General features: G+C 41.8%; 2 protein-coding genes and 1 long non-coding RNA gene across 14 annotated transcripts in view; 2 read left to right on the top strand and 1 right to left on the bottom strand.

Annotated features, from left to right (window-relative positions):
* The window catches only part of PRKACB (protein kinase cAMP-activated catalytic subunit beta), a 68157-nt gene extending 63533 nt beyond the window's left edge, over positions 1 to 4624 (top strand). For all 7 annotated transcript variants that reach the window (XM_027728112.2, XM_039388868.1, XM_027728108.2 and 4 more), the window contains one exon: positions 1680 to 4624. In XM_027728112.2, coding sequence (XP_027583913.1) covers positions 1680 to 1805 — 126 coding nt within the window. In that variant the 3' untranslated portion in view covers positions 1806 to 4624. The remainder of the gene's footprint in view (positions 1 to 1679) is intronic.
* A 2651-nt stretch (positions 4625 to 7275) lies between these two features.
* LOC113991637 lies at positions 7276 to 8780 on the bottom strand. The gene is made up of 2 exons (XR_003541973.2): positions 8422 to 8780; positions 7276 to 8229 (listed from the first exon to the last, which is right to left on the bottom strand). It is a non-coding gene; the product is annotated as an uncharacterized LOC113991637 (long non-coding RNA).
* A 50-nt stretch (positions 8781 to 8830) lies between these two features.
* The window catches only part of SAMD13 (sterile alpha motif domain containing 13), a 30642-nt gene continuing 12326 nt past the window's right edge, over positions 8831 to 27146 (top strand). For 3 of the 6 annotated variants that reach the window (XR_005566308.1, XR_005566307.1, XR_005566309.1), the window contains exons 1-5: positions 8831 to 9340; positions 9621 to 9710; positions 14198 to 14282; positions 18399 to 18510; positions 23715 to 24136. Coding sequence is in view for 2 of the 6 variants with exons in the window: in XM_027728121.2 (XP_027583922.1) it covers positions 9689 to 9710; positions 14198 to 14282; positions 18399 to 18510; positions 23715 to 23858 (363 nt within the window). In the remaining 4 variants the exon portion in view is untranslated. Of the gene's footprint in view, positions 9341 to 9620; positions 9711 to 12783; positions 12893 to 14197; positions 14283 to 18398; positions 18511 to 23714; positions 24897 to 25087; positions 26370 to 27146 lie in introns of those variants that run through there. The other 3 variants (XR_005566310.1, XM_027728121.2, XM_027728122.2) reach the window with 3 other exon arrangements.

Raw genomic sequence — 27146 nt, 5'->3', positions numbered from 1 at the left:
TAGTACAGTCAAAATAGCCATTACAAGATTTAAAGGGTTGTGAAAACTGATGCTGAATAAGCTTGAAGCTTTTCATTATAAGGAATAAATCTTGTAATACTAAGGGTATGAAACAACAGCATACATTGTAATATCATCTAAGCAGTCATAGAAATACAGCAATAAACTTTGGGCTTATACTAGCCTTTCACAGTGGTTGTTACCACAGCATGTATTCTCCTGAATAAATGTGTTCCTTGGCAGCTAATGTCATGTGAATGATTTATTTCTTTTTTATTATTTTTTCTTTAAATTTAATGCTACAGTCATAAGTGAACCAGTCAATTACTTAATATTTCGGATATGATCAAGTCTTGTTTTCTTTGTGTGTTTGCATAGCTATTTATTAACATACTGCCTGATAATATGGTTGTACTTAGGGCCAAACAGGTATTTCCACTATAAGCTGCTGTTATCTCCTGCAATCTCTTTTTAGCAATTTCCTTAGTGAAGGTAATAGGAAAAGGTCTCATTTGACAGCATTCTAAAATTCCAGTAGTAAATGTGATATTTTCTGTGCTCTGAGTTTTGCTGTAAGAGAGTAACTGAAAATCAATTAAGGAAGACACAGAGACAGAAATTCAGATAATGGTAAATGTGTGGCTTTCTAGGGTAGCTATGTACACAGGCTGTGTGTTCAGTCAGGGTAAATCACTGAAACGTGTATATTGTTTTAGGAACAAAAGGATACGCATGTGACAATTGCACAAAGGCAAAAGTTAGTATGATTTCTTGGGGTGTATAGTGTTGTTGCCCAAAGTCAGCAGAGTATAATTTGTATTGGTCTGTGCTGTACCTCTTTAATTTACTGATTTACACACACAGCACATCCACACCACCATTAATCTACCTGGTTGCACAGTGTGATATGATCCTTTGCCTCAGCTGGAGCTGGAGCTGTGCCTGCCCTGCTTAGTTGTCTCCCCACCGTGCTGCCTCTGGCACACTCACTGCTGGGGATGTTCGGGACAGGGACACTCGTCTGATTACTTTGTGTTTCCAGGTTTAAATTTGCATCGCCTCCATCATTTTGTTGTATTTTGGCTTTCCTTACGGTACAGTCTTTGAGTGACTCCTTCATGTCATTGCTTGTGTCTCATTGTGGCCTTTTTGAAAAGGCTTTCACCTCTCACTTACAGTTAGGTCCTAGGAGGAGCTTTGTAGGAGAGGCAGAACAAATTCTTTTGCACTCAGGTTAGTTTTTATTTGGAAAGAGAGGGTCGTTGGTAAGTAGGAAGGAGAGGGGTTCCAAACTGCCCTAAGATTTTTGTGTAGCGTTGATGGCAATCAGTCTACTCTGCTTCTGCCATGACTGTGCTGGGAGCTGTGCCACAGAGCTGATGAGCTGAAGGGAGCAGGCTCGCCTCTGCAAGGAGAGAACTAAACTTTGTTTTAAAGTGGAAGTAATTTTTTAATGGTGTTTGTCAGTGAGATATTAGTCTTTTTCAACTTAGATTCACACGTCTAGAGGCCTGTACCTTCTTAGGCTGGCTTTATTTATGTGCCACAACTTTAGCCTGTAATACCTGATTTGGCAGGATTTGAGGATTAATGGGAATATTGCTGTGCTCATTATCACAATGTTAAATCTATTGGCCAGTAACATTTCATGTGCTTTTTTGTGTCTCCCACCAATACAGGTAGAAGCTCCATTCATACCAAAGTGCAGAGGTCCTGGAGATACCAGCAACTTCGATGACTATGAAGAAGAAGATATTCGTGCGTCTCTAACAGAAAAATGTGCAAAAGAATTTGCTGATTTTTAGTAGGAGTAAGAGGACAAGATGACATCAGGGCTCACATTGGGATCTTTGCACTCTGTTAACAGATGAGGTGGAGCTGAGACCATCATATGTCAAAACAGTTACCTAGTTACTTCATTCCACAAAGCCGACTGAGGTCTTTATTGCCATCTTCCATGTGTGCAGTTTGCACCAACCCTTCTAACTAGGCACAATTAAGCAAGCACTGTTTGTGCAGTAACACAGAATAATAGACCACTTTCCTACTTAACTTTGGTTTCTGTCGTTCTTTGTTTCTGTGTATTGTTCATTTTCCCCCTTTGAAATGAAGTAGTTTTTTACCCAAGAATGCTCCATTTTATTTTGAATAATGTATTATTTGTGTGAGTGAAATGGAAGGTGTTGCGGCTAGTGTGATTTAGACTGAAGTGAAAGATAAATGTTGCTTCTAGTCTGTGCCAGCCAATAATTCATGTCTGTCTTGTGTCTGATGCTACAATTTATAATAATTTTTTAGTAGCTCAGACTAAACCTAGCCAACATTTTTAGCATTTTTGAAGGTAGTATTTATCGCCATATAAATGTCTGCTAAATTAACTTAAAAACGTTTCTTCCTGGAGGCTGACCAAAATTCAGTAGAATCAATTGGATGGCTTAAGTAGGGGACAGTAGCTAGACCCTGTGCCTTGGTTTTCTACATCCCTGCAGTTTTTTGTCACTGCCTCCTTCCTTCATATTTCCCACCTAGGCAGTAGGTAAGTTGCCATAACCAGACTGTATCATGGAAAGCTTACAGTCCCGTGAGAGCAGGAATTCCACCTGGTCTGGATTTTGGACCATATTAAACCAAGTCAACTTACCAGCATTTCAGTTGGCAGGTATAAAATGGCTTTTTTAAGATCAAGAAACCTAAACTCTTAAAGGAAGTTTTGGTCAGTATTGTAGAGAATATGATTCATTTTGATTCACTTTGTGGGTTTTTTTTTAAGTAGCCAATGTCTGGGCTCCCAAAGTATTCCTTGTTTCAAGCCTTTTTTGTTTCAAAAGGCATCCATTAGAATAAGAACCATCATGCCACAAAAAGCAAAATGCGCTCTGCCATTAGCTGTGAAAAATAAATGGTTTAGCAAATGCAAAATATTGTTCTAGATGCATCGCTGGATGAACACGGTTATTTTTTGTTAGCTGTTAAGAATAAGAGGTTATTGCCAAGTTTTTATTCTGGTATACTATATTAGTAAACTGAGGATGGAGTACTGCTACAATCATTTTCTTTTTAATTACAGCACTTCATTCACGAAGAAAAGAGAGAAAGTTTAAAAACTGCAACAGCTGAATTTATTTTAGTTGCATTGTCTTTGTTTCTAACCTACTTTCTTTCAATCAACCAGAATGTATGGTCACACAGATACAGGTATTTGGGTTTAATTATGTTTTGTATACTCTCACCAACTGACTTAAAAGATATTGCTACCATGTGCTAGCTTTGGGCACCTCTACACATTTATTTCAATGTTAATAATCAGCGGCTCAGCACTTTTCTGGGGGTTGCTTTTAAACTTATTCATAGTAGTTTTATTTCTACACTTGGTTCTGGCTGTCTCAGTGACCTGTCTTAAAACAGCACATCTAAACAGTTTAAACTAGACTCATGTTTTATGATAAATTTACATGCATACAAGGATGAATTGTTTTTTAAAAAACTGAGCTATATTGATACATAGCCATTGTATTTGTTTGAATGCCAGAGCAAATCAACAGCTGATGGCATTCCTTCCTTTTAATCTGTATGAGACTCCCTAAAGAAAAGCCTTTATAGACATTTTACAAAAGATTCTGAAACGTACCACCCAACATTCTCTGTGTTTAGGTTGTTGAGCATTTTTGCACAACGTCATTAGGAGGCTGACACGGAATGCAGTCTTTGTCCACCCATATATACATACGTGCAAGAAAAGTATAAGATACTTTGCTGTAGCAAATTTTATGTAACAAAGATATATCGTCACATTAATAAATTTAAAGAAATCCTTTGTATGAAAATGTTAAAATCTTTTGTATTTCATTTAGACCAAGGACATGCTGCTGTATGCTAGCTGTATGCGATAAATTCTACAGTAACTTTGTTGTCGTTTATGAACTTTAAAGATTTTAATAAATGTTGGAGATCACAATTTGATTCTGTTATGATTTTAATTTTTAATCATTACATTTATAATTCTAGAAAGGTTCAGAGATTTTTCTGTTTTGTAATATACTGTAATCATTCATCTTGCGTGTACAATAAGACAAAAGTCTAGGAAATTGGTTCTGACGTGTCTGTCTGATATCCAGATTAAATTCTACATGGGCATAAGTGGAAAAGTCATCATAATGCCATGATATTCTGCTATTTTTTAATTTTATGAAAATCCTGTCAGCAAGTTAAACACTTTTCCAATATGGCATAATAGACTTCAGTATGGAAACAAGATTCTATTTTGGAAAAGGAGGGGAAGTGTGCAATTTCCAAGGCATTAGTGAGTACATTTGACAATGTGAGTATTATACAACCCTCTCATTTAAACACAGTCGTGAAATATAACTACAGAATATTATGTTACCTGTATTTAATTTGAAAAATCCTTTTCACAATATGGAAAAATTGTATATCTATGACAGTAGAAGCTTGTTAATTTTACACATTTGAGGAATTAAGTGTTGAACTATATGGTATATTTTAATTGTACTCTAGTTGTATGTAACTTTCATTTCCAACATAAAGGATTGTATCTCATTAAGTAAATTGCTTTTTTTATTATCTTGTCAGTTGCATTAAAACCCTTATTTTTAAATCCTTTAAAGTATTTTACTAATTTTTGCAAATAATTAGATGTTTTTAAGTGCTGCAATAGTGTGCAATATAGTAAACATTTATATACAGAAGTGCAAATTAAATTATGTACAACACTTGTGCTGCTTCTTTGTGAATCAGAATGTTGTATGACGAGAGTTGTTGCACCTCCCCACACACTGCAAGTAGGGTTTGAGAGCAAGAGGAAAAGGTTGTGAAACCTACCCACACATATGAGTTGAGGCACATTAAGCTTTACACTAACTAGGGTGTTTGGAGAAGGTGATGTGGAGAACATTAAAGGCACTATGACAAGTCTTGGACTTTTCAGACAATCAAAAGCAAGCAAGGTGATCGTTAGCTTCAGTATTGTTTGTCTTCATATTATTTTCATTTAGACTCAATGCTTTTTATTAAAGATAATTGCCTGTTTTTAAGCTGTCTGCAGATCCCACTGTACAAACTTTGTGCTGTGTCTCATTGTGCTGTGAAATAACTGAGAGAAGTAAAGACTGTTCGTGGGCTTGGCATTGTCTGTCTTGAGGCTTTTTCTGCAAGCGGAGTTAGGAGAGGCCCCGTACCTGCCCTGTGCTGCAGCTCCTCCTCTTCCTGCTGCGCGAGCCAAGCTCTGGCCTCTGCTGCTGCTGCTGTGCCCCCGCTCACTGCGGGTTTGGCTGCTTGGTTTCGTAGGACTACTGCTACATTACGGTTCAAAGGCCTTTGTACTGTTTCTGAAGCTGAGCTAAAAAACCTGCAAAAGTATTGCCTTCTGCTTTTACTACAGCTCCCATGCAAACACAGCATGTTGAGCCGCAGATTTGAACGTCATTCAAATGTGTTCTTTGATTTGCTGCGTGTGAGGAGGACTTATCCCAGATCAGAATTTTGAGAACATTCCATAAGAAAATGGTAAAAAGACAGTTCCATTCTCCAGCTGGGGTGTACATAGCTTATCTGGATGTGTTTGACGATTCAAAGCAGAAAAAAAAAGTTTGACCACACAGTTTTACAAGTGTGGGTCTTGCACACATTTAAAAAATGTTTTTAATTGAAGGCTTGAGGAATCAACTGATTTGAGTCCTCTGACATAAAGGGTAAAATTCAAGTGTCTAATGTCAGACTGGGCAGTAAAAGGGGTAGAGCTCCACAAGGATGCCTTATAGATAGTAGATATTTGTCATCTTACATAGGGATTATGTGAAGTGTTGGATTTTTTTTTTTTAGTATCTTGAGGCAAGATAAGATCTCAGGATGTCTTCTCTAACTTCTGAGTTTGATGATGAGTAAAAGTATTAATTAAATCTAAGGTCTAGTCACATTTTTACCTTTTTTTGTTGGTTTGTGGTTTGGATTTGGGGAGGGGTTTTATATTACAAAAAGGAATGCCTGTCTGAAGGAACTTGCATATATTGAAAATGTGTTTTATTTTTATAATTGACTACTACAAAAAGTTCTTACCTCAGTGGGATAACAGCAGCTTGAGGTTTCCATGAAATCTTAGGGATGAGTTCCCAACATTGTGTTTCAAAGCCGGTAAAAATTCCTTTAGAATCCTTACAGCCTCGTTATCCTGTTCCCTCCCTCAGAAGGTCAGATATAAATGGCTTTGCAAAAATTTATTTCTAAGAATTGTGTTTATGTAGCTCTTTGTTTTAAAGTTTAAAAGCAACCCAGTGACAAACTTGCATATTTCTTACTAGTGCCGTGTTTATAAGGTTTAGATTTTGATAGATCACACAGTGGCAGTCTAGTGTCTGATTGCAAATGCTGCTCTCTGTGTTAGAAGCAGCCCGGCTGTAGGTGAGGCATCTGTGCCAAGGACAAGATAAAGGCACTGCCCAACATGTGTACAAGGTTGCAGCACAAAAGCTCTTTAGAATGAGCGGTTGTTGTAGTTGGAAGGAGTTTGAGGACGGAGGTCAGGCATCTGTTCCCATACGTAGGCAACCACAGTAACATGTTTTCCTTTGCTGGGAGGTAGTCATCAGAAACATCCTCCTTTGCCTTTGCTTCCAAGGTGCTGTGGAAAATTGGAAAGGACACAGCTGTAGGTATGTTGACACAAATGGAGCAAGGTCTCAGCAGCCAGGCAGACAGTGTGGTTCATTCTGAGTGTGTCCAGGCAATTCCAGGAAAAATTACTGGTGATTAGGGCAAGAAAGAGAAAACTGGAGTGTTGGAAGGCTTGATTAACTGTCTGAAATTCTTCCCCCACCAAGATAATTTGATTAAATTAAAAAAAAAATAATCCAACACCCCATTTGCATTTAGTGGTGTATTAATGCTTTGGTGTACACAGCAATATCACAGGAACTGCCTTCTCCCAGAAGTATTGCTCTTTACTGTGTATCTACATTGCTACTTTGAATGTATATGTAGTTATCTAAGTTACAGTTCAACAAAATGAATGCTTGATTGGGATGTCCTTTCGATTTCTTCCATCTTTACCCTCATCTTTCTACTTGATGTTTTCGTGTGTGGCAGGTCCTACTGCTAGTGTGGGCACAATGAGCTGTGTTTTTTACAATGATTTTTTAATATAAAGTATAAGCTTTAAAATAACAAGGCTTTATGTCCAGACAGAAGCTTATTAAATATGAGCGACTACCACAGTAAGAAGGTGCACAACAAAGTAAGTAGGGCAGGAAATTCTCAGTGAAGTGGATGTAATTCACATGCAGGAAGATTTATTTAAGCAATTCAGTCCTGGAAACAAGAGGAAGCAAAAGCAGAAAGGTATCGCTGCCTTGCATTGCAGTCAGCTGCTGTACACGTTCGTTTTTAGACTGGTACAAGGAGGGTGCAACACTAGTCATCTTACTGGAGATTCATATGATTACAAAAAACAGTTGGATAACACATGTTGTATAAAAAGTACCTTAGGATACTAGTGCAAAGATTCAAGGGACTCTCCATCAGGACAAACCAAGAGCCTTTGCCACCCTGCCTTGTCAGTAAGTCTGGGCCGTGCTCCTCCCCTCAGGCTTGCAGGCAGGGAGCTGTGTCACTGACTCAGCCTGTGCACCTGCACAGCTCTGAACCCTGGCACTGGGCCTGATACCCACAGCTTTGACAAAAGTTTTTGCACATCTACAGATCCTGGGTTTTACCTTACAGGAGTGTACCCAGGTAACTGCGAGGAATGTAAACTGAGGCTGACTGGCTGTTGTGCTCTGATCTAGCACTGCACACTTAATTGCCTTGAAAATGAATGCCAGGCTGGTAGCAAGTCACTGCTGTATTCTGGCCGCAGGTTTTCTGCCTTCCTTCCCTCCACACTTATTTAACACCAATGCTATCTTTAGCCTTTTGTCTAGGCTTTATGCAGAACTTCAGAGCAACATGACAGTGCTCAGCCCTGCAGAAAACCCTGGCAGGTCAGAAGGGGACTGTGAAGAAGACACAAGTTTTTTGGAGGATCTTGCTGGCCAAGGCAGGAATTGAAGAGAGGCACTTCATTGCTGGACTCTTCAGGCAGACTAGAGTTCCTTGATGGGAGCTGTCCCTCATTCCTATGTATGCAGTGCTGAAGTAGGGAAGGGAGAGCAGGACAATGGGTCCAACATCTGTTGATGCTGTGCAGCAAGGTAAGTGACAAAATTCCATTCCAGCAAACTGTAAAGACAATGGACAGGAGTTGAAAAGATTTTAACTGAGAAAAGACAGTTTTCTGAGAGTAAGGTGTTGGAAAGGTGCAACCTGGACCAATAACAGGGTTTTTGTGTCTTTCTGAGTATACTATAGTTGCCAGGGACTGTGGAAAAGACCCTTAGTTACTCTAAGTAGTCCAAGGCTGTCTAAAATCACCTGGGGGACAAGCTGTCATCTGTACACCCATGTCACTTCCACCCTTGTGACGAGTTACTTAAAAACAGCTTGAGCCCCTCCCTTGATTCCCCTGCCGCCACTGCTGTGCATTACGAGGAGCTGATCATTTGTTGGCTGCCAGCACATTTAGATGAAATGTCTCCGCAATTTGCCCATATCTGGTTCGCTTTTCCTCACGGTGAACCACAAGCGATCCCCGCCAGCCCCGAAGTGTCTCCTTGAGCACGCAGAGGAGCAGCAGCCGCGCTCTGGGCTCCGGGAGCCGCCCCGGGGCCGTGAGGGGAAGAGCCCCGTGAGGGGAAGGGAAGGGCCCCGTGAGGGGAAGGGAAGGGCCCCGTGAGGGGAAGGGAAGAGCCGCCGGGAGGGGAAGGGAAGGGCCGCCGGGAGGGGAAGAGAAGGGCCCCACTCCCGGCAACCCCCGCGCCGCGGTGAGGGCGGCCCCTGCCCCGGCCCGTCCTGCTGAGGGCACCGAGCGGGCGGGCCATGGTGGCAAAGGAATACCTATTTTATACAGGCATACGGCCCATTCTGCTCTGCATAAGGCTAGCTTTTGGAGGGCGGCTTCCCTCAGTGGGAAACCACGCAAGTCCTGCGTTGTTTCCTCATTCAGCTTTCCCTGTGTTTAACCATGTTTCTACCCAGGACACTGGAATAAGGAAGGTTTAAAGGGCTTTATTTAGCTCTGGTGGAGCTGAAACTCAGTATCCACTGCACAACTAACAGGGCGCTACACTCTGCCACATGCATGGTGCATTTTGTCTTCATCTACTGTTTTCATTGGCAGGGACAAAAAAATGATAGCCTTTTCTGGCCTTTCCCAATACCCAGAAAACAGGGTCGACTGGTGTCCGATACCTGCGCTGAGCTCTGTGTGTTTCCCCCTGTGTGACAGCAGAAGGTGAGACACAGCCAGTCAGGGCTACCAATCCTGGTCTCACTTTGTTCCCTTGCACAGCTTGGAAACTGTGTTGTTGGTTTGGGTTTTTTTTGCCAGAAGTGGGATGCAAATAGTCAAACAAAAGACTAATTCACTTTTCTGTTTTGTCTCCCTCCAGACGTAATTTCATTATAATTAAATTACCCTACCCCAATGAATGAAAATACAAGCCACAGATGATATTCCGCATTGAATTTTTCCATAACCCATTTTATTAAAATTCCTCTCTTTGCTGTTCAAGGTCCTCTAGAAGGAACGCATGTACTGTGTGAGCCTCACTTTAAATACTCAAAGAATTAATTGAAGAACATGATGGAAGGAAGGGGAGAGTGTGAGTAAAATAACTCATTTATATTTGTATCCTCAAATATCAGTTCATTACCAAAGTTAGAAACCAGCTGATGCAGAAAACTCATTATGGCCTCATTCAGAATGCTTATTTCTTGAGAAACAGAAAAGAATTGCCTTGCTTGGCTTACTTGTCCAACACAAATATGCCATGTTTTACAGTATGCTTTGGGATGTGAACTAAAGAGGGTTTTCTTTAGGGTGCACTACATTTAATACTCTATTTATCTTGTTTATCTGCATTTATTTAAATCCAAAGGAGTGAGGACTGTCACTGCTCTCTGTTCTCAACACTTCTGTTGATGCTTGAGTGCTGTTATTTGCATAGTTTTTACAAGCTTTGGTTATTTATTTAACAGCATATGTCAGACAAAATGAAGTGGTTGGGGAAGTCATGTCTGCAGTCCTTTGCACAGAAGTCCAGTTTTCTGGTGATTTTAGTGCTCCTAACTGTGTTGGGTTAGCAGTTAGGTGACCTGAATCTCGGTGCAGCAAGCTTTGTCTGGGAGTGAGACAGATGCATGGTGCCTGGGACAGCCCCATGTGCCTGCTCTGCTGGCCAGCAGGCTCTGTCTGTGCCGGCTGGGGCACTCGTGTCACAGAGCTCTGCAGAAATCTCTAGGTTCTGTATGAATCCACAGGTAATTTGTAATGTCCCCCTTGCCTCGCAGCAAACAGCAGGGTGTAATTTGAGTGGTTTGACTCAGAAGGAAACTCTGCAAGTAAAGCACCCCACAAATTTGAAGTAACCCAGGCTGTTAGGGATAGTGAAAAGATAACAGCATCTGGCTGGGACACAGCCCTGGCTGCAAAGCCCATGCGTGGGAAAGCGGGATGTGTTGGTTGGTATTCCTTGCTTAATTCCCCTGGCACTGACAACATCTCGTCCATGTAATGCTTCTATGCCATTAGAAAACATCATGAATCAAGAAAAATTTTGAAGAAGACATTAAAAAATAGAGTGTAATAAAGAAAAAAAAAAGTGCTGTTGCCAGATAAACTTGAAAACTTTGTAGGTGAGATTTTACTGCCAGTGGGCCAGACTTTGTCATTTGTAGGCACTTTGAATTGTACCTTCCTGTACAGCAAATCCCATGGGTGTGGTATACTTGTGAAATAAAAGTCTGGAGCTTAGACCACTAAGAGATGTAAATGTCCCTGGGAATCAGCGTCTCCACCTCCTCTCTTTCCCCAGTGCTGGCAGTGGCATGGTAGTGGTGGTGGCTCCGTTGTCCTTGGTCACTCCCCTTTCCCATCACCTCAAGCCTCCAGTTTCATGAGTTCCAGAGAAGGCCAAGTTTGCTGTCCACATGCGTGTGACGAACTTCCACACTTCCATCAACCCCAGCTGCCTTGCCGATTTTCACCTGCTGTATGGCCTTAAGAGTTTCTCCCAAAATGGGGGCAATATCCAGTTCATACTTCACCCGTTGTCATGTGATGGACTGAATTGCTGAGTCTTGAACTACACAGTTGGTACTGAAAAGAGTCTGAAAGTGTTCAGACCATCGATTCAGAATGGAGGTTTTATCTGTCAGAAGCGTTTGACCATCAGCGCTGAGTAGAGGGCTTTGTACCTGGTATGTAGGCCCGTATGCTGTTTTCAGGGCCTCATAGAATCCTTTGTGATCACCCATATCTGCTCATAATTGAGTTTTTTCAGCTAGATTGATCCACCACTTGTTCTGGATGTCACGGAGTTTCTGTTGGAGCTTGCTGCATGCAAGACAAAAGGCTGCTTTTCTTACGTGACAGGATGGCAGTGCAAGGTGTGTTTGATGAGCAGTTCTCTTCTTCTCCAACAATTCCTGGATCTCTTGACTGTTTTCATCAAAACAGTCCTTGTTCTTCTTGAAGGAGAACCCTTAGGATTCTTCAGAGGACTGCAGGATGCTGTTTTTAATATGGTGCCAAAGTGTTTCAGGAGAGGCATCTGTAGAATCTGTGGAATGGTTTTCGAGCCTAGTTTGAAGGTTTGCCTGGAATCTGTCTCTCACTTTGGCTGATTGGAGATTGTTAACTTGGAGTCTCCTCCTTGGGATACTGCCCCTTTTAGGTTTGAATGTGAGATTGAAGTTTACAGCGCACCAGCCGATGGTCTGTTTGGCATTCTGCACTGGGCATCACGTGAGTATGGTGGACATTGTGAACATCTCTCCGTCGCACCAAGACATAATCAGTGAGGTGCCAATGCTTAGATCTGGGGTGCATCCAGGTTGTCTTCAGACTGCTTTTCTGCTGAAAGATAGTATTAGTGATGGTGAGCTGTTGCTCCGCGCAGAATTCTAGCAGAAGTGAACCATTATCGTTTCAGTTTCCAACACCATGCTTGCCTAATACTCCTTTGCAGGCTTCAAAGTTCTTTCCTACTCTGGCATTGAAATCACCAAGGATAATGATCTTATCATCTGCAGGAACCTTTTGGGTAAGGCGGTGCAGGTTGGTGTAAAATTTATCTTTTTCGGCAGGGTCAGCTTGGAGAGTTGGGGCATATATACTAAAGAGGACAACGTGTTGCTTGTTGTTTAGTGGAAGGCATAGAGAGATAATGCGGTCAGAGTGACCTGTCGGTAGATTTTCGAGTTTAGGAACAACAGAGTTTTTAATCATGAAGCCTACACCCGAGAGATGCCTTTCGGTTCTGGGTTTACCTGACCAAAAGAGTGTGTAACCGGCACCGTGTTCTCTAAGGCTGCCTTCCTCATGGAGACGAACTTCAGTGAGAGCAGCTGTGTCGCTCGGTAGGAGTAGAAATGTCCACAAGGAGGTCCCAAGGCACTCAGGTCCCGAACCGGGAGCCGAGCGCTGCTCCCCGTGTGCCGCCGGCAGGTCGGCCCCGCCGTGCCCGCACGCCGCTGCCCGGCGCTGCTCGAGGCTGCCCCGCAGGTACGCGCTGCCGGCAGCGCCGCGGGGGCGTCGCTCCCTCCCTGCCCACCCCGCTCCGCTCCGTGCCCGGACTGCCGGAGACCCTCCGGAGACCCGGCGGGCGCGGCGCCTTTAAGGCGGCGGCCATGACGCGGGCGGACCCGTCACGGCCCGGGCGGGGCCGCGCCCGCCGCCGCTCGGAGCCGCCGCGCAGCGCCCGCTGCCGCCGGGGGGGCGGGGGCCGCGGGCTCCGGCGCTCCGCAGCAGCCGGGGACCATGCACTGGTTTAGTTGCTCGTAGGTAGGTTTTTCTGCCTCGCTTCCCCCGCCCCAGGCAGAGCTGACGATGCGGAGCGGGCGCGGGGGTGCCCGTGACACGGTGAACGGGTGTCACAGCCCCGGCGGGGCCGCGGGGAAGGGCAGCCCCGGGGGCTCCGCGGGCGGTGCCCGCCCCGAGCTCGGGGGGCGCCGGGAGCTGCGCGGCCGCGGAGCGGGGGCGTCCGGCAGGTAGTGCGGTGCGGGTGTCGCCTGCAGTCACCTCAGGTGAACCAAGAAGTGATTCGGGGCAAGACGTGGAGTTGTTCGGTCAGCGCTGCAGGAAGCATCTTTTCGATTAGTTTGTTACTGTCTTCTTGGTGCTTTACGTGATGTTTAATAAAGGATCCTTTTTTTTTTTTTTTTTTTTAACAACAGTGTTAATTGCAGTTCTCTATTTTTGCAAAGTTTTAGCTGAGGAGCATGATTTCCCTGTTATGTACTTCCCAGAGCTTGTGCCATTTCACTGGCATCCATTAATGCTACACACCAAGAACATCCTGAGTCCTTGGTCAGTTCTCTGGTGCTCTCTGAAACAGAAATGGCTTACTTGAGAACAGAAAGGAAAGGCTTGGGTCATTTCTGCGTGTTTTGTGGAGTGGTGGAAAAACCTATGTGGTGAAAGTACTGCAGCACGCAGTGAGGAGGGAAATTAATGGGATTTTCTCCTCTGTGCTTCATGTGCTCCTTCCCTTTTTGGAGTTTGGTATACTATACCTATAAAAGAAGCTAGTGCAGGAAGGGTGGTCTGATAAGATACTGATGTAAGCCTCAGGAGCTTGGTGCTCAATTAGTAATTCTGCTTACCCTTTTTATGTGTGAGATGGGCAAAAATGACTGTGCTCGTCTGTATCCCAGAGTGCCCATTTGTAAAGCAAGGCTATGATTTCCAAACCTCTCTAAGGATAAGATCATGCGTCTGTTTGGACCCCTCGCAGGCTGACTGAAGGCCTGTTAAGCTCTCTTGATACGCAGCTGTATATTGTAGGTCAGTCTCCATGTATATGAATATATAATTTGATCAATATTTTAACACTTAAAAAGGATCAAATTCCTTGATTTTCAGGCAATAAATATTTCTTGTGTTTGAAGCACAGGTCAACTTTTTTCTAGTTCATTAGCTCCTGTTGGCTTTGCCAAGCTTCTGAGAAAATCAGTCTTTGACAACACTGTTGCTCTCAGGTGGAAACATGCTTGTGTCCCTGTAGAATGCTTGTTTCTGTTACATTATGTTGTTCTTGTCATACTAGCAATAATTACACACTGCTTTTTTCCCCTCCCTATTAATCAGTTGCTGAAGTAAAAGAAGCCTCTATCCTCCCCATGCTAATTGTTGACATGGAAAACAAGGAAAATGGCTCTCTGGATGTCAAAAAGTAAGTGAATTCGAAGTGTTCCTTTTCTGTAAACAGGACATGGATTTTGAATGTAGTTTTCCTTTGACCTAATGTGATTGGCAATTGTGGGTGTCTCCATCTTTGGTCATTTCAAATCTTGTCTGTTCTAAACTATTTCTATTGTATTTCAACTTTGAAATAGAAGACTCTAGGGCACTGAGTTGTTTAGAGGAGGTGTGCGGAAGGACTGTATAGCAGTGGAGAGATGTAGAAGCTGGTAACTTGAGTTAGGGGTACACCTTCCTCCATTAATCTTTTTTCCTCTCAACTAGAGAAAGTGGTAGCACTGTAACCAATATTCTACCTCTGCTCACCTGTGTGCTCATGGCTTTTGCAGAACCAGTGCCTAATGGACAGAAGTGTCCTCTGTGGAAATCTGCTTTCTGTCTCATTCAGAAAGACATACGCCCTTCTCTGCTGTCAGCCCACCTGTCTAGTGGCTGAGAAGTAGCAGCAGTATATCACTTCAGTGTCAGTTCTCCTCTGAAACAGATATCTTAAGCTGTTTCTTGGAGAAGCCCTAAACTGCTGGGTTTTTACTTCAGACCTATGGTGGGAATAAGACAGATACAGTGTGCACTGCCCTACTGTTTCCTTTTATGTGGTAAACTGCAGGTTAAGGAATAGGAACTGTTTTGTAGGCATTTACTTATCCCTAAAGGTCAGAAATTCTTAGATTAGGACTAGCAGTTTTGAATGAAGCCATGATCTGAGAAGTGAAGTTCTGTGTGGAAAAATCTGGCCTTGCTGCTTTATGGTTTGGCCTTGCTGCTTTATGGTTGTAGAAGCCATGCTGAGATAGGTGTACACATATGCATGTATATTAAAAGAAAAAAAAAACAACAACAAACCACAAAGAAAGATACTAGAGTGCGTTCTTTGTCTGTCCTCTCGAACTGCAGCACTTCTGCGCAGCTGCAGCTCATTCTTCTCCTTCAGATCCCTTTTACATAAGCCATCCAAGACAACAAGACAATGCTTAGGCTACCAGGCACTAGAGTAATATAAATAATAATAACGGTCACTTCAGGATGCTGATAAAACACCTGATTATGACACGGCATCAAAAGATCTGATGGCAGCCATTAAAATCAGCGTCCTGCCCCTTCACTTGAGATGCTGGCTATACCACACCAACATAAAGAGCATTTTCCTATTCAGTGACTGTGAATGGATTATTGTGTATGTTCCTCAGAAGCCACCTTCAGTTGACAGTCTGGCTTCTACAATGAGTACTCTGGTGGGAGGAGAAGGGTCGCAGTCAAAGCAAGGACAGTTCACATTTAATCATATTCCCCAAGGCTTCAGTGAAAAAGGCTCAAATACTGATTGCTAAGGTGGCTTTTTAGAATGGATGGGAAATGTAATTAAACTGATCAGGGCTGTGGTTTCTAGATGAATATATATAGTATGTTTGTGTGCTTATCTACAAAGGAAGTATTTGACACTTTGTTGAAGTGGTTATAAATAGCTTGGATAAAATCTGTTTGTTCTCAGCTATGGCTTTTCAGACTTTGCTGCTTCTGCCACATGATGGCAATAAAGGCACAGGGACACTGGTGAAAAACAGACAAACCTAATCTTTATACATTGTCAGTGCATCTAGTATCTCCTGTCAAAGCCTAAAATGCCAGTCCTCTTAAGTCCTTTTACAGCATCCAGGATGTCAGGCATAAAGCAATGTATGGCTAAGCTATGGATGTTATATTTTCGCTTTCCTTGTTTAAAGAACAGAGCCATGTCAACAGCAGGGCAAGGAGGAGACTATTAAAGTGCTAAATGAGCATCTGTGTGGGTAGATGGGTTAAAATCCAGCCAGCCTCCAGCAGTCTGCCACATGCCTTCCAGTCTTCCTCAGCTGTAGCTGTGGAAATTGGCTCCACTCGAGGTCCAGCATGATGCTATTCCTTGAGGAAGGAACTTGCAATTATTTCCTGCAATTAGTTAATGACAGAGATAGAGCCCCTGAAGTCATTGCAGTTGGGCCTGGGATGGGGCTGGACCAAGCTGTAGTTCCCTAGTGATAAAAGAAAAGCTACAAAAAAACCCCAACACACCTGGGCTGATAAAAAACTGTGGGAAGGAGGGTTTGGGACCATATTTAACTTGAAATTAAAATGTTTGGAGAAGTAAGCAAATTATGGTCAGGATGTATTTTTACAGATTGAACCTTTTATTTGCTGTTTAGGAAGGATTAAATTTGGTATCTCCTAGAGTTTTTTCTAATACTGAGTTGTTGAGGTTTTGTTTGTTTATTTTTAAGTAGAAGATGAGTCATTGGAAGTGATAGTTTATAATGTAGGGAAAGTGCAAAGATTTAAATATAATTCTTCAAATTCTACTATTATAAATACGTGTAGATTTTGTGTGGTGCTTTCAACATTTTACTTCTTAGGCTTCAGAATGTGCACAACACTGAAAAATCTTAAGAGAAAGGCATTCTTTGGCTTAAAAAAAATGAAAAGGAAAAAAATGCAGCTCTGATAAGACCAGATAGTCCCATGTTCAATTTTACTGAGTGTTGCTTTCTATGTAATCACAATCAGAGAAGCAATTAATGAAGTAAGTCATTATGTGATGAGCAAAAGTAAGAAACTCTGGTCCTTTGCTTATTGCTCTGAGATATATGATAAGTGAAAGAAACTGCTTCTAGAAGGCCAAGTGCAGCATAGATTGTGGATGAGTCCCTGCAGTCAGATTTTGTTGCCATATTGACAGGAACATTTCAAGAGTTAGGGGAGATGCAAAAACTGTTGTTTTCACGAGTCCTCCTTCCCAGGGCTTGGAAAGTTGTAGAAATTGGGATGTTGTAGAAACAGTGATGGGAGGCACTCTGTGTGATTCTGTTTGGCTGGTTTGAAAAATGGTTGACACTCTGATTATTTTGCTGAAAGACGTACAAGTCCAGGCAAGGCAGAGGTGGTGACAGCTGGAAAAGAAAAATTTGGAGGACAGAACAAAAATGGTGTCAGCAGAGTATAATCTGCGTGTCTTTTCCAGCTGGTGCTGTTGAAATCCAAGTCCTGCTGCTCAGTCCTTCAGCCCTGAGATGGACAGGATTCTGACTTCTGTCCTGATCTGTACATTTTCGGTATTTCATTAGTGTTATGGTTAAGCATGCAGAACAGTGAAAAATATTTGGCATGAACTTCAGGACTTTCAGTTGGAGAAAGATGTTAGAGAAACTCTTTGATGTCTTGCTCTTCATCCTCATGAATCCCAATAGAAAAGGCAATCAAGCTCACTGTGTGTCTTTTACCAAGAATTTTTAGATACACAAAGGTTATCTTTGTGATATAGTGATTCCAGTTTGAGGAAAAGAAAGGCAGAATAAGGATTGTAATATGAATGTTTGGTTGGTTTTGCTGCTGTTGAAAACATTTGCCTGAGGTTAATCACAGAAGGAATTAATTCTGATTGCATTTAACAGATGTTTTCTCAGATTCATAGTTATTTAGGAAGTCCATAGATTTGTCTGAAGATGAGTCCAAAAACATGAAAAATTTTCTGTATTAAGAATAAGTGCAATCATTTGGTGCCTCTTTTTTGTTTTGTTCTGTTTTTCTTTTTTTTTGGGGGGGGGGGATGTTGTTTGTTTGTGTTTTATTATTTGATGTTGTTTTTATAAGGTAAAGACGGTTACCAGTAATTTCTAGCCACGTTACAAGGAAGCCCAGTCTCATCTGGGAAAAGAATAATCGACACACAATTCGTTAGGTACTTGGTAGCTGAAAGCAAGCTGAAGGCTTGAAGGACAGGAATTTGGATCCTCAGTTATGGCAGTCTTCATTGTCCAACAGCAAAGGCAGCACACTTGTAGGAAGATCCTGACTGAATACCTTTGGCTGATGTGAAGATTCCTATATTTTCTTCTTTTCTGAAGGGAGAGGTACCTGGGAGTTGTCCCCAGCATTAGGTCTTTGACATGGAAAAGAACAGGAATGACTGTTCTGTATCAGGGCAGAGGGAGGTGCGTCCAAGAATACTTTTCCTGAAGAAACAAGGAGGGAGGGGCCGTACGTGTGGTGTGCACAAAGAAGCAGCAGATGTTCTGCACGCATTTAGTGACTACTTGTCTGGATTTTCACTTTGCAGTTCAGTAGAGAACGGGAGACCTCCAGATCCTGCTGACTGGGCTGTTACTGATGTTGTGAATTATTTCAGAACAGCTGGATTTGAAGAACAAGCCAGTGCTTTTCAAGAACAGGTAAACCTGTTATCAAACACCTTTTGACTGCCACCAGTTTCTCATGTTGCACGTTTTTGCCATAGGCCTGACTATATACTGTAAAATGGGAGTGAAAATCTCACATTAATGAGGGGATTTGAGTCTGTTATTGGATGACAATCCATGGGACTATGAACTTTGAGTAATAATATTTTTCTGCAAGCTGTGGCTAATGAGTTGGAGTTTGTTTAAAATAGTTATTAGAAAGATGAGAAATCTAAACAAATTTTTCTGGCTTGAACTCAAGTCTTCCTGTACAACACACTCAATTTCATTGTCTTGAATAGTAATTCCCTTCTTTCGTAGTGTATTGTGCAAGTACACTCATGAGTATTTATAAAACATGGGGCTCCTAAGCAACAAGTTTTTTCTGAAGGCGTAGGGTGAAAAAGGGGCTGCTGTGTTACAGTGAACTTGGCAGTACAAGTGAACAGGGAAAGGATAAGTTGATAGGGGAGTAATGTGTTCGTATGACAGTGTGAGAAAGAGGTTGGGTCTTTGTTTCTGGGCCTTGTAGCTGCTAATGCTGATGGATGGCTTCTTCTGGTAGATTTGATCAGCAAAGAGCTTAACAGTCAGATGGCCCCTTGTAACTCACCTGCCAGCAAACTGGTAAAGGGAGCAGAATAGGGAAGTCAGCTTACTTGGCCTACAGCCCACCTGTTCCATAGGGGAGTAACTTACATCTCCAGATTGTCAGTTCAGCACCTTCCCTGATAAATCTGTAGGTTTAAGTGCAACTACCAGGAAATTAGTCACCAACATTTGTACTTAGTTATCAAAACAGATGTCTTGACCTTCCAAGGCAGTGGGCTAGTGCAAGTTATTGGCAGCTTTGCAGGGACACTGTGCATCTCATATGAAGTAACATCGTTGATCAGGTTAATGTTGCTGCCCTTCAGCACTATGTCTGTGAAATCCCATCTGATTGTAACTGATGAATATAATGAAGTATCTTTTGTATCTTTATTCTTGGGGTTGAAAAGCCTGCCGTTGGGTGATTCTCTGGCAAGTTGCAGATGAAGGTTCTTTCTCCAGCTGCTACTCATTCTTCAGAATTTGAAGATGGGTAAACAGACCAAAAAAGAAAACATTTGAGTGTGTCCATTCCTTAATACCAGCATCCATGTCTCCTCAACAGCTCTGGAAATGTGGCTTAAAAACCCATACAGACAAAGTAATTGTGGCCTCTGGGAGTTTTTATCTTGTACTGTCAGATACTTCTGACTTTCATCAAATATCTTAACCTCTCTGCACCTCAGCTGGCTTGTCAATAATACTGCAGTAATTACTACTGATCTTTCAGCAGCAAGGTGAGGCTGACTCATGAGTTTTGGCAAAGCAATTTGCAACAGCCTTATGGAAAACAGCAGGGAAGTGGAGTGTAAAGGTTTTACTAGTATTCTGCAGTGAGGGCAAGTGGCTTCAGTATGATAACTGAGGACTCTGCTAGGATAGGCATGTGCAGAAATGTGGCTGTGATTCCACTGCCAGTGTCACTTTATGCTAAAGCCTTGCAGAGAGAGGCAGACAGCTGCCACCAGGATGTGGCTAGGAGCTGTGGGATGGACAATCACTGCAGAAGTCATTGCCACTTCTTTGCGCCTCCTTTCCATTAGCAGCACAAGGAGCAGCAAGTACTTGGTTCTACATAGCAGCTCTGCCAGCCTGTTCCCTGTCTGGATCAGAAACAGCCCCATAAACAACCCTATCCCTAACCTCTTACCAGTGGTGGTGTTTAGTTTCTTCTACAATATTTGCTAGCCACTAACTTTAACTCTGTCTTCTTATGGTATCTGTTATCAGGATCTTCCAGGTATGGCAGTGCAGACAGGTTCAGTTTGAATCCCAGCCATGCTCTGTCTATAGAGCACCAGTCATGCAGCCGAAGTTTTGGCCATCTCTGTTTTCCTCTGCCATTTGCAGTTTGCATGGGTCCCTAGAAACCAGATCTGCTGCTGCCCTGAATATGTACTGGAAAAAGAATGAGGTTGTAAGTGGTAAAGGAAAGTATTCAGTGTCACCTACAACACTGGGAAATTGTTTACCACTGAACTGCTTTGGTAGGGGTAGCACAATGGTTTCCTTACAAAACATCCATAGCCCAGAATGTAATCTGTTATTATGTTCAGGTTTTACACAACAGTAGCAAAGTCCAACTTTCTTTTGATGAATCTGAATACATCTGGACTTGCCTAAAACAAGTGATTCAAAAAATTTTTAAGACCTGAATTTGTCTTACAATATTTTAAGGACTATGAGAAGACATTTTAAGAGCTGCAGAATGTTTTATTAAAACCGTATTGTAAGTGCTGGTAAGAAGTGATGGTTGTATGATGGTCATACCTTATTCCTTCTTGGAGTTCCACTGATGTCAGCAAATCAAAAGAGCTCACTGATGAAAACACATTCAACTCAAAGATGCTGCCCAGTAATAAAAAACCATAACATCAGCAAGCAAATGAGACAAGCCAAGAAGTTGAGGATACCTAAAGAGGGAGGAATACCAGATGCAGGGTGAAGGTGTGAACACTTTCAAAGAAATGCTGCCTGCCAGCATGTGGCTGGGCTTTCTCTAGGAGCCCTGGGAGCAGAGGGGGCTGTAGCTCACTCCAGGACTGAAGCTGTTTGAAAGTCTCAAGACATGCTAGTGCTGTGACCTTTGTTATCGCCCGTGTGGCTTCTTACCCATTAGTCCTGCGATAGCCAGATAAGCCCAGTGCTGGTTTCCTGGCCTCGCTGCAATCCCTTACCCGAAGGGAATCTGGGGTTTGATACCAGCTGGTGTCCACTGTTGCTTTCTGGCAGAGCCACGGCACAGAGGAGTGTGGGAACATGCTGGCTGCCGTGCTTTCATGTGGCCTGTGCTGTAAAACCTTGCAGTTCTCAGAAAGGGCAGAAGGAGTGGTGGGAGGACTTGAAGCTTAACCAGTCCTCTGGTTTTTTGCTGAAGAGAATATTCAACTGCTGTTGAGATCATCCAGGCACAGTGGGAAATTACTGTTAGCTCTAGTTGTGCAGAGGTGTCTCTCTGCAGGTAACATAAAAAAAAGGCATACTGAAAGCTGGCACTGAAGTTGCATCCCCCCTGAAAAATACAGAAAATAGACAAGTAGCAGAGAAGAAATCAGAGAAGTCACTAAAGCATACAAAATCTTACCTGGTGACAAAAAATGGAGTAACTGTGACAATTCTGCAGAAGCATGTTTATGTGGAAACTTAAAGGAAGTGGAAGAGGTAAAGCTTACAATACACACAAAGATATAAAATGCTTGAACTCTGAATACATAATCACTCATTTCTACACAGATGTTAAAGAATCAGTTTTCTATTCAATGAAAGCTTTAGTAGTTACCAGCACTTCTAGAAATCACAGGGAACCCTGTAGAAGAAGAAGGGGAAGGAATAGATGCTTTTTTCCTATTCTTGGAGTTTCTCCTGTTCCAGGTACTGGATTTACTTCATTGGGATCCTACCAAGCTGGAGGCTGTTCTTCCTCCATAGCATCGTTGAACAGCAGCAGAAAAGCAACTTCAGATCGGTCATAGCAATGAGCAAAATACTCACTGGTGTCAAAATTCCCACAGAAAGAATTGTGACGAATGGAAAAGAGAGGATAGAAACTGGTTTTAACCATTAACATTCTCAACAGTAATTGGAAAGAGACCTGCTCTAATTGGGTAAAAAGTTATTGGAAACTTTTTTTTCTTTTAGACATACTGTTACTTTGTGCTCCTCTGAGGGAATAACAGTCTAATGTATCCTGGGGGTATTTTAAAGAAATTCCACTTTCAGTTGATCTTTGACTGTATTGTAGTTTGTCCGTCTATTTTGTATTTATAAACTTTATCGAATTGTAGGAGAGATCAGTCTGGACAAATTCATGCTGAACTGTAATATATATCTTCCTCTTTTCATGTTGACTTATAATCAAGAATGGGATCTCTAACATTTCCAAGACAACATTTAATATTCCTAAGGAACATGCTGCAGTTTGATAAATTGATGTGTGACATTTATAATACTTATAAAAATACTAAATTTTGGCAGTATATTAGAGGACAACAACAATAATATGCCAGCATTTGAATTCATTGTTGGCTATTGATAACAAATTCAACACTTAACAGTGGGGGTTTCCTTAATTAAAAGTAAAAAAAGGATGCAACAGCAGAGTGAAGTCCAGTGCAGGAGAATGCCAGATAAGGCTGTATACTTCTTTGGGCTGTGATGCCCTTTGGAGGTCTGGCTGTGTTATGAGACACCAATCAATGCATTGTTGTGTAGCTGTAACTCCTGTTTCTGGAGTGGTGCAGTGTCACTGAACTGTAGGAATGTGTGACGAAAAGGATGATCCCGTGTCTAAAATGGAGGAGGGAGTTGAGAGATGTGGATTCTTTCTTTTCCATTTTGACCTTTGAAAAGTCATTTAGAGGTAGTTTTCAAACATATGACAAGGTTTTGAGATGGAAAAAGCTCCAAAGCCTACAGGATTTCTAATCTAAACAGGTCAGAAGGTCAAGGTCTGAGAGAAAAAAGTGCCACCGTATCTCGGCTTTACAAGTTATATTTAAGCAGGAAAGTGTACGGGTTGTTGAGACCTCAGCTGGCAAGTTGCCACTTTTCTCCTCCTCCCTTGTAAGTGGAGGAAGAGAAGTTACCTCAGAGTGTCAAGCTCCAGTTAGGCCCTTCTGAAATTTCTGATTGCAAGAGTCTTCTCTTTGTTTTCCCCCACAAGATGCATGGGAAGGTTGGCCTTTTAAAGAAGGCACCTGAAGTTATTAGCAGATACTGGTGAGTCTAAACTTGCATGTTGCTGTCAATAGTAATTCTGAAATGCACTTAGTAAGCTGCCTTCTTAAGGGTATCCTTCCCTTAATGGCTGATAATTAGGCAATCTGCACTTGTAGCTATTAATTTGAAAGAGGTTTACAAGGAGGGAATTTTGAAATTAGGCTCATTTGAATTTTTTGCTTGACTAAATAGTATTTATACCTTAGTCAGCACAGGTGAACCACTTGAAAAGCAGACAGCAGAATTTAGCAGCTATAAACATGGCTTCAGGAAAATAAAGGCTGCTATTTCTTTTCTGACTGATTCTCTGTAGTAGTCTTGTTGCATGACTATTCTCATCTGTTAGATGTGTACATTTGTCTTTATCAACTCTTTAATTCTTCTTATAGGAAATTGATGGCAAATCATTACTGTTGATGACAAGAAATGATGTACTGACTGGACTTTCATTAAAACTGGGGCCTGCGCTGAAAATCTATGAATATCACGTAAAACCTCTACAGACACAACATCTAAAGAACAACTCTTTGTAGTGAATTGTCTCATTGGGGTCATGTTGTACCTCAAAGGAAAAATAAGCAATTTGGTTTCATGTGATGGAACTTTGTAAAGAGGGAATATATCTATTAAGAGTTTAAACCAAATTACCATATATATCCTATTGGATAGAGTTGGCAATATACTATATACTGAGTCTGAACTGAGAGAGGTGGTGTGTATTTTTTACATAGTACATAATGATTTTCTCTTTTAGGAAGTGTCAGTCAGCATGTTGAGGTAGCTACATCACTGTATCCAGAACAAAAGGGAGGTATGTCATTCTCATTTTTGAGCCAGACAAGTTCTTGATTTCATTAATTGAAATACAAAAAAAAAAAAATAAAACCAACCCCAAATAAAGTCTACAGGCATCTTTAGGAGAGAGAAACCAGTTAAAGTAGGTTTTGGTTTACACTGAAGACCTGTTAAAATTATTCCTACTTTTAATTTTAGGATGGGACTGACACTTGCCAAGTCACCCTTTTTTGCAGAGGGTCCTATTTTGACCTTATTAAGGTTTACTCATGGTATGCTGCAATGTTTAAAGCTGTACATACAACTAACATAACTCCTTCAATAGCAGAAGGTATTGCTGACAGGTGAAACTGGGTTGTGTATTTTTTGCTGTTCTTTAAATTTTCAACTTGTTTTCACCTGTTTTTAATAGTAGTCCAATGTAAAATATAGTTGGTTTTTAAAGGTTTGTGTTCCTTTGCAAACGACAACAACAAAAGCTTAATTTTATTTCTTTTTTAATTTATGATTGTTTTCTAACATTATGCAGAAATTTGTAAAAAGTAAAATTCTGCACATTTTTAATACTGTCTGTCTTTGGTGTTGTAATGATTGGAGGTTTTTTAATGCTTTACTTAACAGTTAGAATACTTGTTTTAAGAACTGAAAGAAGCTGTCTCATCACCATACATCTCTGTTAAAAGAGAGTCTTGTTCAATCTGTTTGTACCAGTTCCCTATTTGATAGGTTGCTTGCTATATCCCAATAAAACATTGCTTATGTTTGGATTCAGTTTACTTTACAGGTCTTTTACTTTCTCTCTTTCTTTGTTGTGGTTTATTGGAGCTCCTGTTTTTCTCCATTTTCCTATTAAAAAGGTACCAAAATCTACTTAATATTCTATGTTCTTGTGATTACTTTTAACATCACCTACCATGATATTTAAAGATTTAATTATTTTTGCTTTTTCTTATCTGGTGTTCCATAGTGCCGAAGGAGAAGCCCTGATCCCAGTTCACTGGTAGCACCTGTGCTTCCCTTACCCCTGTCAGAGCTGCAGAGCTGCTGTGCTAGCCTTGGTACACAAGTGATTTGATTTCCCCCCAAACCTCTGGGAGACAGCCCATGGATGGTGCCAAGCCCTGTCTGGGCTCACCATCGTCTCTGGCCCAGAGAGCTTTGTGATAACCCCTGAAACTGGGGTGTGGGGTTACATCGGTGAGGCTGAGCAAAGAAACCAGAAAGTAGGAAATAAGCATGAGAGTGTGGTGACAGTGGAACTGATGTGGGAGGAAATGGTGAGGGGGTGCAGCTGAGAAGGGAGAAGAGTGCTGCTTTCTGCCAAGTGGGGAAAGGATTCAGGGAGAGGAAGGAGGAGCTCCCATAATCCCCTGCTTAGGTGGTGGCCCTGTCTTCACTCTGACTTGGCCAAGGGCGAGGTGGCTGTTCATGCTACAGCGCTCAGAGAGTTGCTTATGGTTTCTGGTGTTGGATTTGAGAAGGGATAAGGCCATGTTAATGGCTATGCCATAGGTAAAGCTCATGGTATATGCTATAATACATAAACTATATACAGTGGCATGCTTTCTTGTTTACTTTCAACCCTTTACATTGTACAACATATTTATTTGGAATTTGAGACAATAGGATGGAGATGTATTCACCATTTCTTTTTCTGTCCCTTGTGCTGTTCTTACTTCAGGTATTGGTCTGTTAGCAGCAGGTTTGTAAGTCACGGTCTGAATTCTGCTTATGATTTTGTTTATAGTTGGTAGTGTCCAGAGGTGCCTACTGGGAGTGGGCATCTTCTGCAAGACTAGATTCAAATAGAGATCATCATTGCTACCTTGGGGAGTTTTGAGGTATAGTCTGTATCAGGCTAATTGTGGACTGCAATTGAAAAATTATATATGAAACTCCTACATATTTTAATATAGAATTAGGTCTGTTTATGAAAAGGATTATGAAAAGCTGCGTGCAGCAGTCTGGACATGCCTACCAGCCCTGTATTTGTAGAATTGTTTTTGGATGAGAATACATAATGCTGTGTTACTGAAGGATTAATTGAATATTCTCTTCTCCATTTGCATGTTTGGTGTGGGATTGACATATTTTGTGGATCTATGGATGACACAGAATTAAAAGTAAAACGTATTTATGAGGGAGTAAAAATCTCTTCTGTGCAGACATGAGAGTGCATTTGATGATTACTGAGCACAGTTCTTTCTTTTAATATGTTTTAATGAGCAAATGAATTGCATTCAGAAACATCCAGATTGTATTCCCCTTTTCCTCAGCACCATTGAGTCACACAAGTAAAGGCGTAACAGAAAGCTTGCTGCGAGTGCCAAAGGGAATTTGCAGGATGTTGCTCAAAACTGTGACAATTTTTTTACTATTCCTGATCTTTATTGTAGTTTCCTACGGTTCTCTGAGCTTTCTAATGCTGCTGTTCCCTTTGTGCAGGTCACCGTTCTGGTTTTGTCTCTTACATTCTCCTTGCTGTTTCTGGGAGAACAAAAAAATCTTTTTAAAAGAGACTGGAGGGTTTGAAAGAGGAAGTCAAAGCCAGATTATTTTTAGCTACCATTCCTCTTGCAGAAAACACAGCTGCTGTTGAGATGAGGAAGCGACTGATAGGCATTACTTGGATACCGTGTCAGTACTGCAGCTCTGAGTCGAAGCGCTATGCAGGAATCCAATTTATGACCCCCTTAAACGTGCCTGCAGCTAGGAGAGTCTCTCTTCCTTAAAAGCCCTCCCTGTGCTTTGGGTGATGGTTAAGCTGCCAGCTCTGACTGCTCAGCTGATACTGAGCATGACAGTGGTCTTTGCTTTCACACCGAACCACAGTTCAGAGAGTGTCCTCCTTCTCCTGGAGGCATCTTTAAGGAGCAAAGCAGCAGTGAGCTACCCTGCCCTGCTGCTGCCAGTCAGCACAAAAACAGAGCCATGCTGCAGCCAAGGGCCTCCTGCTCCCTGTCCTTCCTCTTACCCTTTGTATAATACCAGCAGTGCATATCTATCACAATCTCTCGTGCACTTTT

The sequence above is a fragment of the Pipra filicauda genome, unplaced genomic scaffold (assembly GCF_003945595.2).
Source record: "Pipra filicauda isolate LSUMZ 115617 unplaced genomic scaffold, ASM394559v2 scaffold692_size275598_pilon, whole genome shotgun sequence".
Taxonomy (NCBI): domain Eukaryota; kingdom Metazoa; phylum Chordata; class Aves; order Passeriformes; family Pipridae; genus Pipra; species Pipra filicauda.
This window is presented reverse-complemented; position numbering and strand designations above follow the sequence as displayed.